At 45.0% G+C, this 10,125-nt stretch overlaps 1 protein-coding gene across 2 annotated transcripts in view; it reads left to right on the forward strand.

Moving 5' to 3' along the window:
• GGA1 (golgi associated, gamma adaptin ear containing, ARF binding protein 1) overlaps positions 1–9,719 on the forward strand; it is a 139,133-nt gene extending 129,414 nt beyond the window's left edge. For both annotated transcript variants that reach the window (XM_033929907.1, XM_033929908.1), the window contains 2 exons: positions 4,317–4,427; positions 6,768–9,719. In XM_033929907.1, the coding sequence (XP_033785798.1) occupies positions 4,317–4,427; positions 6,768–6,878 (222 nt within the window). In that variant the 3' untranslated portion in view covers positions 6,879–9,719. The remainder of the gene's footprint in view (positions 1–4,316; positions 4,428–6,767) is intronic.
• Positions 9,720–10,125: the final 406 nt, after the last annotated feature.

Consider the following 10,125-nt stretch of genomic DNA (forward strand, 5'->3'; position numbering starts at 1 on the left):
TGGCCATCTTATTTCTGCCTCAAAACCCCCTAGATTTGGCTCAAAATCAATTGGGATGGACTCCCCAGCCCTTATCTATTGAATGTGGTCATTGATTGTGCTGGATGGGCACCAGATCAGTAATTGTGTATCGCATGCCGGAGAAGGGGCAGGAGCTTTGGTCTTCACCTCCTCTGTGTCTTCCTGAGCTAGGGAGCAGGCCTGGGTCCATGCCTTCTGAAGAAAATTTTGCCTAGAGGCCGTTCTAGAATCTGGCGCAGTATGCCTGAGTTACCAGTCTGTGGACTCTTTTGACGTGACGTATGTACCTCAACAGAGCCCTGCCATGGTTGCAGAGTGGGCCTTTTCACTGGAGTTTATTTGGCCCCTCTGAACAGCATATCCTCAGACTCTGCTCATTTGACCCGTGTCGGGGCTTTTTCGGTCTGTGGCGAAGCTTCCTGTTCAGGAGCTCTCTTATTTGGCCGTGCCTGACCTCAATTGTAATAGTTGCCATGCAGTTTTTATGATTCATGCCTTGGATCTGGCTGATGCCTTTGCTGAGTCTGGTCTCTTCGGCCGCCCTGAGCGTCCGGATTTGGAGGTGCTGATCCTTCTTCACATTTGCAGCGGGCTGCTATCTGCCTCTTTATGGCTGATGTTCTGGAAGAGCTCCATTTGGATTTTCCACCTTCCAATTCTCTGGCTTCGATACTGGATTGTTCTGTGCCCTTTTCCATTCAGGCCACGGCTCCTTGATCTGATTTCAGAACAATGTGATCCCTGGAAAGCTCTTTCCAATCTGCCAAAGCTATGTCTATGCTTTATTACCTGAATCCTGATTTTTGGCAGTTCTGAACAGCCTGAGGTAGATTCTGCTGTAGCGCAGGTTTTCCAGCACGCAGCCCTCCCTAGTGATGAGGGAGTGAGGTATCCTCCACTGGTATCGGTTGGTGTGGCTGTGGTGCCAGGCGACCTTTATTATCTCATTCAAGTTCTTAGTACATTCTGGCAGAGCTTCTCTGTGAAGCTGCAGCAGAGAGGCAATCGGGAGTGACAATGTTCCGGCAGTCTTCATTAGCTGACAGCTCCTGGTCTCAGGAGCATGGTCTTTTTCACAGGAGGCATTCTGTCTGATCTTACAAGAGCTGGAGTTGCCCCAGAGGGTCTTGTTGGCTTCAGCAGAGATCTCGAAGGCCGGGTGCCTTTTTGATGGACAACCTAAGAGGAAGCTGGGGCCGGATGCCCTGGTTTGGCCCTGGCTAGCTCACGAGTGCCTCTATGATGTTTTCTCCATGGACTCTGGTTGGTTATCCGCCGGACAGCGACACATCCTGGCCTGGTGTCTCTAGTGGTTCTGGATTGACCTTGCCAACCATGGTATGCAGTTCTCATACGTCTTCAGTGGGACGAGAAGCTCCATCTCCCTTTTCATCGATATTTTCTCAGAAACCGGTGTCCATGGAGAACCCACGACGTTTTGGTCTTACAGTATGGCTCTTGAGCACTCAGCCTTGATGTGCGGTTATTCTGAGGTAGTTATCTCAACTCCCTTGCGCTCAAAGTTACCCTCTCCTACGGCTGCTTCTGCTAAAGCCTGGAAGACTTTCCCCACAGTGGGATGCTAAGAATTAGGTGGAGCCTGAGAAAGCTCCCAGTTCAGTAGACCCGGCTTTCCTTCAGGAGGGTATGGATAAGATTCTGGCAGTGGCTTCCCTGAAAGTTCCGGTTGCAGGCCTTTTATGTTTTCAAGCGCGCAGAGGCACTAGTTTGCTTGCTGCTCTTCCAGATGTGTTTGGGGGGGGCGCTTTGTCTGCATCCTTTCCCTTTGTGGAATCTTACCATCGTTTTACAGGGCCTTGGTGAGGCCCCTTTTGAGCTACTATAGGATGAATTTCTTCTGGACCTAACTATCAAATTGGTTTTTCTGGTCACTATTGTCTCAGCACAGTGTATTTTGGAGCTTTATGCTTTTTCGTGCAAAGAACCCTTTCTCCGTATTACGGATGCAGGTGTTTTTCCTCCATACTGTACCTTCCTTGATGCCGACAGTGGTCTCGGTCTTTCATGTCAACCAGGAGGTTAGGTTGCCTGCTTTTCATCCAACAGGTTCAGAGCACAAAGATCAGATCTTTTACAAATTGGATGTCCGGAGGGTCTTGCTCCATTATTTGGAGAGGACTAATGAGTTGAGAGGACTAATGAGTTCAGGCTGTCTGATTTCCTTTTTGTTCTAACTGCTGCACCTCACCGTGGTAGACCGGCATTCAAGTTCTCGATGGATTCGAATGGCCATTTCCGTGACATACATCACCTGCGGCATGCAGCCGCCGATTTCGCTTAAAGCACTCTTGATGAGAAGTGTGGCTGCATCGTGAGCAGAATCTCACGTGATTCATCCTGATGAACTTTGCAGAGCAGCTACTTGGTCCTCTTCATACTTTTACCCTGTTTTACCAAGTGAGTGTGGCGGCGCATTCTGATGCTGTTTTTTGGAACCTCTGGTTTGAGGGCAGGCTTCTCTATCCCTTCCTAGCTAATGTGGTTTTGGTATATCACCAAGCGTATGGAATCCAGAAGGGACATAACAGAATGGAAGATTAGGTTTATACCTTCGATAATCTTTCTGTTAGTCCATGGAGAATTCCATATGACCCACCCTCTCTGTATTCACTCAGTTGTTTGGAGTAGCCTGCTTCTTTCTGCTTCGGTTACTCTCATTACAGGCTTGAAGATTTTCCAGCCAGTTGCCAGATCCTGTGGGCAGTTTCTTTGAGTATGCACATTACCAAAGGCCCTTGGGGTGCTCGCTGCACACTGCAGGTTAGTACTACAATGTTCCTTAATGTTTTTCTGAGTTGGCTTTGTGCCTATTATCACTTATTAATAATTTTCAGAGCAAACCAGTTCATGAATTACTTCTGTTGATGGGGATTCTTCCCTGTACCCCCTTGTCATGGATTTATTCAGGTATGTTGCTTGGCTTTGGGACTTAACTGGATTTGTTTACCAGCTCTCAGGCTAAGGGGGGTGGAGCATGTGCTCAGAAAAGTTGTGGATTTCTGCAATACCCGGACTGCGGGTTGGGATTGAACACCTAACATATGGAATCCTCCAGGGACTAACAGAAGATTATCGAAGGTATAAACCTAATCTTCCAACATCTTATTTATTTATTTTAAAATTTTATATGCCATCTAAAACTGAACAGTTTACATGGTTTACATACAAAGTGTTAAAATGATGACAAGATAAAAACAAATACATAGTAAAATAGTCATCTAATAAAAGTAAAATTACATACAATCCTCAAGAAAATACCATTATCCATCTTGCTGCCCAAGGTATGCTTATCCATGTAATGCCATTAAAAAAAAAAAAAAAAAAGGTTTCAGTGATCTTTACCAATATCACTACTCCCATAAAGCTAAAAGTCCTGCAAAGCCTTCCATACCCAAATGCTTTTCATTTATTCCACTTGCAGACATTATATTTTTAAAGATCCAAGATTACTCGTATTGATCCCAAAGAAAGCTACTGTCTAAAGCAGTGTTCTTCAACCTTTTGACACCTATGGACTGGCGGAAATAAAATAATTATTTTGTGCACCAGACCGGCAGTTGAAGAACACTGGGCTAAGTCGTGCCCATCTCTACCCAATCTCTGCCCCAGACCCAACCCCCATAATAGTACTAATTGTGAGACCATTTTTTCCATCCATTTTTCATATATACACACATACAATATAATCATATTAACAACACATAATGGTTAACCACAAAATTAAAATACACAGAGCACACTGTATGCTTTTCAACATTCATTCCTACCAGAAAACAGATAACCCCATGCAAATATTAGTACTAAAAGTACTAATATTCACACACAAACCCTAAGATGCAAGACTCTGCAAGCAGTACAACCCCCAGAGAAAAACAAACAAATGCATTTCTTCCTGAACAGACAACAGATGTAAAATCACTAAATAAAAAAAATAAAAGCATTTCCCCTACTGTTGTCTCGCCCTCCATGTGCCTTGCCTTCTGTCCTCTCCCCCCCCCCCCCCCCCGGTGTTAGGTTCAGGCCAGTCCATTGTGCGATTAATGCAGACTGGCGGTTGAAGAACACTGATCTAAAGCATCAACCCCATCATGCAGGCAAGACTGTAGTTAGAGGACACCTGCTCAGCTTAAAGGGAGCAGTGATGCTCATATGCTTTTCCTGTTTATCTGTGTTCACTATCTAATGATAAATGCGAGTTCTTCTCCCTCTCTTGCATTCTTTCTCCTTTATTCTCTTGTATTCAGAGTATGTTCTATACCCCTCTCTTTTCACAGGTGATGAAAGTGAAACTTCTGCCTCCTTCTGGCACAGAACTTCCAGCATTCAACCCCATCGTACCTCCCACAGCAATCACACAAGTGCTGCTGCTCGCCAACCCACAGAAGGTAACTTTGCTTTTCCTTAGCTTCCTGCCCCTGTGTCATGTCAACTTTAATTCCATTGAGGGGCAAATTCTATAAACGGCGTCCTGATGTAGGCGGCAGTAGGCATCCTACCACTAACCAGCAAATAGGGACGCACATTTAAAAACAAACAACAAAACCACTCTGAGGCAGGCTGCCTACATTGTAGTTGTTTTCACGAGCCTAAGGAGGCACGTAGGGCTGCTTAAGCTCGCCCAAGTCTAGGCATGGTTTTGCCCAGAAGTGGCCTTAGGCGAGCTTAGGTGGCCCTAGGCTTCTCCCTAGGGCTGTGATAGGCGCCTGAAATGTAGGCTAACAAAATGCTGGTCTACATTTCAATTAGACGCAACTACTGAGCTGATCATGGCAAGGGAATCTCCCTGCCATGATCAGTTTAGCGGCTGCAGCAGGGAACCCATTCCCCCCACCACCATGAAGTCGAACATCAGGAGGGAAGCCCACTCCCTCCTGCTGAAACCGCCGAAGCCCCCTCCAAATGTTTGCGGCAGGAGGAATACCAACTCCTTCCTGCTGCCAAGATCCCCCTGCCACCCCCGAATGCCCCCATACCTTTATTCGATAGCCACTCTCTCCTGCCAGCATGCTCGCCATTGCAAAATGGCGGGCTTTCCCCTTCCTGGTGCATTCTGGAATGCACTGGGGAGGGGCCTAAGGCACTGATTGGCTCAGATGCCCAAGGACCCTGCCATAGGAGTCTGCGATGCACTGGGAGTGGCCTAAGTCTCCTATTGGCCATGGGAGGTACTTTAGAGATCTGGCTAATTGGAGTCTTAGGCCACTCATATAGGAGGGGCTTAGGCATCTTAGCCAATCAGAGGCCCCTCCCCAGTGCATCCCAGAATGCACTGGGAAGGGCCGCCATTTTGCAATGACGGGCCTGCTGGCAATAGGGAGCGGGCCATTGAATAAAGGTATGGGGCATTCGGAGGGGTTGCAGGGGGATTTTGGCGATGGGGGCATTCAGGGGGTGTCGGGGCTTTGGTTTTAGGGGTTGATGGGGCCAGTGGCAGGAGGGAGTGGGCATCCCTCCTGCTGGGGGATGTCTCGGGGGGGGGGGGGGAGGGTGGCAGGAGGAATTCGGCACTCCTCCTGCTGTGGACATTCAGGGGAGTTTCCACCAGGAGAAAGTGTGCATCCCTCCTGCCACAGGATGTCTCGGGGTGGTGGCGGCAGAAGGAATTTGGCACTCCTCCTGCCATGGACATTCGTTGGTGGGGGGGCTTCAGAGGTTCCAGCAGGAGGGAGTGGGTATCCCTCTTGCCAGTCGACTTCGTGAAAAGATCGGGTTCCTTGTTGTAGCCATTAAACTGATCGTGACAGGGATTTCTCTGTTTCAAGCCTCCACTCTCCTGCCGGTGAACTTTCAGGTGGGGTTCAGGGGTGTCGGCAGGAGAGATTGGGCATTTCTCCTGCTGTGATTGTTGGGGGGGGGGAATAGGTTGCCTGAGCCGCGATCAGCTTAGCGGCCCGATCCCGAACTTATACCTGTTTTGACTTGGTCTAAGTCAAAATGTATAATTTCCACCCAGGCAACCTGTTAAACTTTTCGTTTATGGCTGCCAGACAACCAAGTCTAGGTCAGCCTACCTCCCGCCCCATCCACTCCTCCAAAAACGCCCCTTTTCACTCTGGGTGCACAGAGGCAGTGAAAAGGCCTAAGCTTGTTTTAGATACGTCTAAAATCTTTGTTTGATTATTGATACTTGAATGAACTGTCTTTTTGATCATCCAAGTGCCAATTTAGGCGGATTTTTAGATGCATTTCCGTTTTGATTATGTACCTTTTAATCTCTTAAATTTTATAGATTAACACATTTTAAAATTTAGGGCCATTATTCAGCCAAATATTGGCTCCCTTACTTTGCAGTAAATCTATGGAATTGAGTGATCCAAATATGTACTAATCAGTGCACATCCATAGAAAAGACTTTTTAATAAAAATTAGGGAACATGAACTTTTCAAGACTTAAGCTTTTCTGCTCTACCAGTGTCTGCAGCTCATGCTGAAGTGGTCCTCAACTCAGTCCTCGAACACACCCCAGCCAGTAAGATTTGCATGCACGGCCTCCTTAATCTTAGGAGCTAGCACTGTGGGTGCTTGAGCACCCCCAATATTAACTAAAATCCTTGATTGTGTCCTTAGAAGGGATAATTTCTGTTAGGTTTAGCAACCCCAATTATTTTGAAAAGTTGTTTCCTATGTCCTTAATTGAAAGTTGTGTGTTAGTTACATCTGTTTTCAGGGCTACCTGCTTGTCCTCATGTCAGCCCTTTCTCTCACACTGCCTCTGTCCCTTGCAGGAAAAGGTGAGGCTTCGCTACAAGCTGACTTTCACAATGGGCGACCAGACATACAACGAAATCGGTGATGTAGATCAGTTCCCCCCTGCTGATTCTTGGGGACACCTTTGACACTTACTGTATGTGGGAGACTGTGCTCAGGATTCAGAACAATTGCTTAACCCTCTTCCCTGAATCCCAGTACTCCACCACAGCATAAGTCTTGGGTTCCTAAACCCAAGGGGCGAAGGGCAACTGAGGAAGGTGGAACTGTGAGAAGAAAGATGAAGAGGAGAAGGAGGGTCCTTCATTCGATAAGGACGTGTTTTTCTTTGATCCCCCACCTGCATCTCAGGGTGTGAGGGCTGCATCATCAGCTTCAGCTATGATATGCATCTTCTTTTTCCCTAGCACCTTGAATTGCTATTTTCCATACTTTCCTGTTATTGGTTTAAGAATGGATAGATTCAGTCCTGCATAGCTTTCCCCTGCCCCTCCCCCTCTCCTCCCCCATAAAACTATATACATTGTTCCATAGATCTGGACACAGGAACTTAGGCTAGTGTTTTGCTTCTGATTAGGTTCCATGTGAGCCATACCATGTGCCACTAACGCAGTGCCTCCTCACAACTGAGTTCTGGCTGCTGGACACCAGGTTACCAGAGCACTTCCTGCCATTTTTATGGTTGATAAGTGCCGTTTTTCATTAATTTTAGTAATCCTTTTTTGGGGGGGAGGGGAGTTAGTAAAAATTTCTGAGCCATTACTCCTAATCTTTGACCTCCCTATTGCCATTTTTGTGTACATAAAGGGAATATATGTGGGTGGTTACTCTAAACTGTGTCCTAATGAATGAATCACCTTTTCTATACATATTTGACAGTGCTAGGAAAGGGGTGGGAGGGTAAGAATGCGTCTTCTGTGCTTTTTGCCTGTTGACCTTTTTTCACCAGCAGCCATTTAATCACCTGTGTCCAAAAGGGAGAATTGCTATGCATTTCCTATATCCATATTTGTCCATTGCCTCTTGCTTCTCCTATACCCTTTTACCCTCTATTGCGACACATTGTGTGATCCAAGCCAGTCCTTGAAAGCAGAAAGTCTAGCAGGTCTTGCCCTTGTATCCAACATCAAAGAGATCAGGCTTCATGAGCATCTATTGCTGGGGAGAAATACTTTCCTCCTATTTTGCTGTGAACTGCTTACAAATTTGCTTTTTTTAATAATCCGTAAAGGATAAATGATGATGTAAGAGCTTGTGGCTTTAACTGCCATCTCTGGGTTTCTCTTCCTATGTGGATAGGCACGCGACTGAAAGAAAAACTTGTGCATTTATTCCTTAACTGTAAAAATGGAGACCTTCCCATAATGCAGCTGGGAGCAACAGGTTTCTCTTCTGCTATCTACTTTGATTTCATAATTTAATTTTTGAGGAGAGCAAGGGATTTCAGTTTGTAAAAAGCTTTTTCTGCTTACCCACTTACCTCAAGTCTGCTGAAAATCAGGGAAACTGCTGTGCTGTTTATCATCAGTCCAAGTAGTCAGAATAGATTTTGCCCCCTTTCTGCTTACATATAAAATAAGTACAGGCATGAGTTAAAGCATTGTACAAAAAATGGGAGAATCTTGCATGAGACCAATGGAGAAAAGTATAAAGGTGAAATTGAGAAACAAGAATAGAGTGCTGTGACTTTAAAAGAAAATACCAGACTTTCTCCTCTCTACTTTTTTAGTTTTCACACAGTATTTGGTAGGTTGAAGTACGTGCAGGAGCTGCTTTCCACAACTCCTTATTAACCCATCTATTCTTAGAACTGGTTGATTCTATCCTTTCTATTCTAACCAAGATAGTCAGTTTTGCAATTGTGAATTGTCCTATGCATATGTTTTTAAATGCCACAGCAGTAATTTTTGAGAGTGAATGGCTTTTTCATTTTTTTTAATTTTTTTTTAGCAGCACCCTGTTGGATTCCAACAAGGTGCTACATTACCCATGATTGATCAGATCTCATCTGCTGGATGTCCTGATGTTTCTTGTAGGCTCCTTCTCATGCATTTTAGATGACTGGGACATAGAGGCTTCCATTTCCAACCCTGTTCAGCCTTCCAAGGATTAAAGGCTGCTTTAGTGACCTGCAGTGCAGTAGCAGTGCAGATTAGCCTGACAGGGAGTGCTGTACCTCCTGTCTGAATGTTGAGGAAAGTCATGCTGCTAGAATTAGCTGGTTTTATCACACTTTGCTGTTTGCAGAAGTCCTAATATGGTTTCTTTCAAGTTCTGACACCCCAAACAGCTTCAGTTTATCTGCTCTTAGAACATAACTGGAAAACTAATTTCCCAAGTGTCTCCATACACACACACCCCTCCCTACCCCTTAATTAGACATTAGAACCTTTCCATCTAGAATAGCTGCTTCTCAGCAAGCTGTATGGTAGTAATCTTACAGCAATAACGGAATAAAGTATTGGAAAGAACAAAGTGTTAAAAGCTTAGACACAGGCTTTTTAGGCAGACCTTTCCAGGACAGTCTTGTACGCTTGGCAGACATACTTTCTGTAGAGCAGTTAATGGAGCACCTTTGTGTGAGTGCAAGTTGTCTTAATAGAAGGGGGTTAGGAAAGGACAGGTTTGCTAAATGGGGAGTTAGAGGGCATCCCATCATAAATCCATATAGTTTTCTATGCTGTGCAAAGTATGAACCTTCTGGAAGCTTATAGAAGACAGATGCCTTTAAGATTGATTCCACTGTGTCTTATATAGAAAACTATATTTTTTTGCTTTTTCTTTCTGATTTTTTCCAGGGGTGAGGGGGAGGGTGCAATTTGTGAGTTGTTTTCTGTCTAATCACCAGTCTTTGTCCTTGGACACTGTATATATTTTCAATGCAAATTATGTAAATGTGGGAGATTCAGAGTAGCACAATGTATGTATACTGTATTTATGGGGGAATAAATCTCTTCTTTCAAACATTCCCTCTTTGGCATGATTTTATTTTTGGAAATCATGTGTCCAACCCAAGGCTGAGAGGTGAAGGAAATGTGGAAGAATTTCACGGCTCCAGCTTCCTCACCAAGAGTATTTGAAACCAGAGTATAAGTATTTTGCTCCTTGCTGAATCACAGAACAGAGAGCATTTGGGGAAGTGTGTGCACTCCACATGAGATCATTTGAACTCGAGACAAAAGAGGAAGTTTGTTAAAAACCAAAATGGTAAGTTGTACAATAGGGGCCTTTCTGAGCTTCTATATATCACAAGCTGCTTGCAAGAGTGAACCAAGATGCAGATTATAACAAAAGGAAATTGGGGGCGGAGGAGGATTAAGAAATTTTACAAAATTGCCAAGAAATGTGTATGCACCTACTGAAAGCAGAACTAAG

This window comes from Geotrypetes seraphini, chromosome 2 (genome assembly GCF_902459505.1).
Source record: "Geotrypetes seraphini chromosome 2, aGeoSer1.1, whole genome shotgun sequence".
NCBI lineage: Eukaryota > Metazoa > Chordata > Amphibia > Gymnophiona > Dermophiidae > Geotrypetes > Geotrypetes seraphini.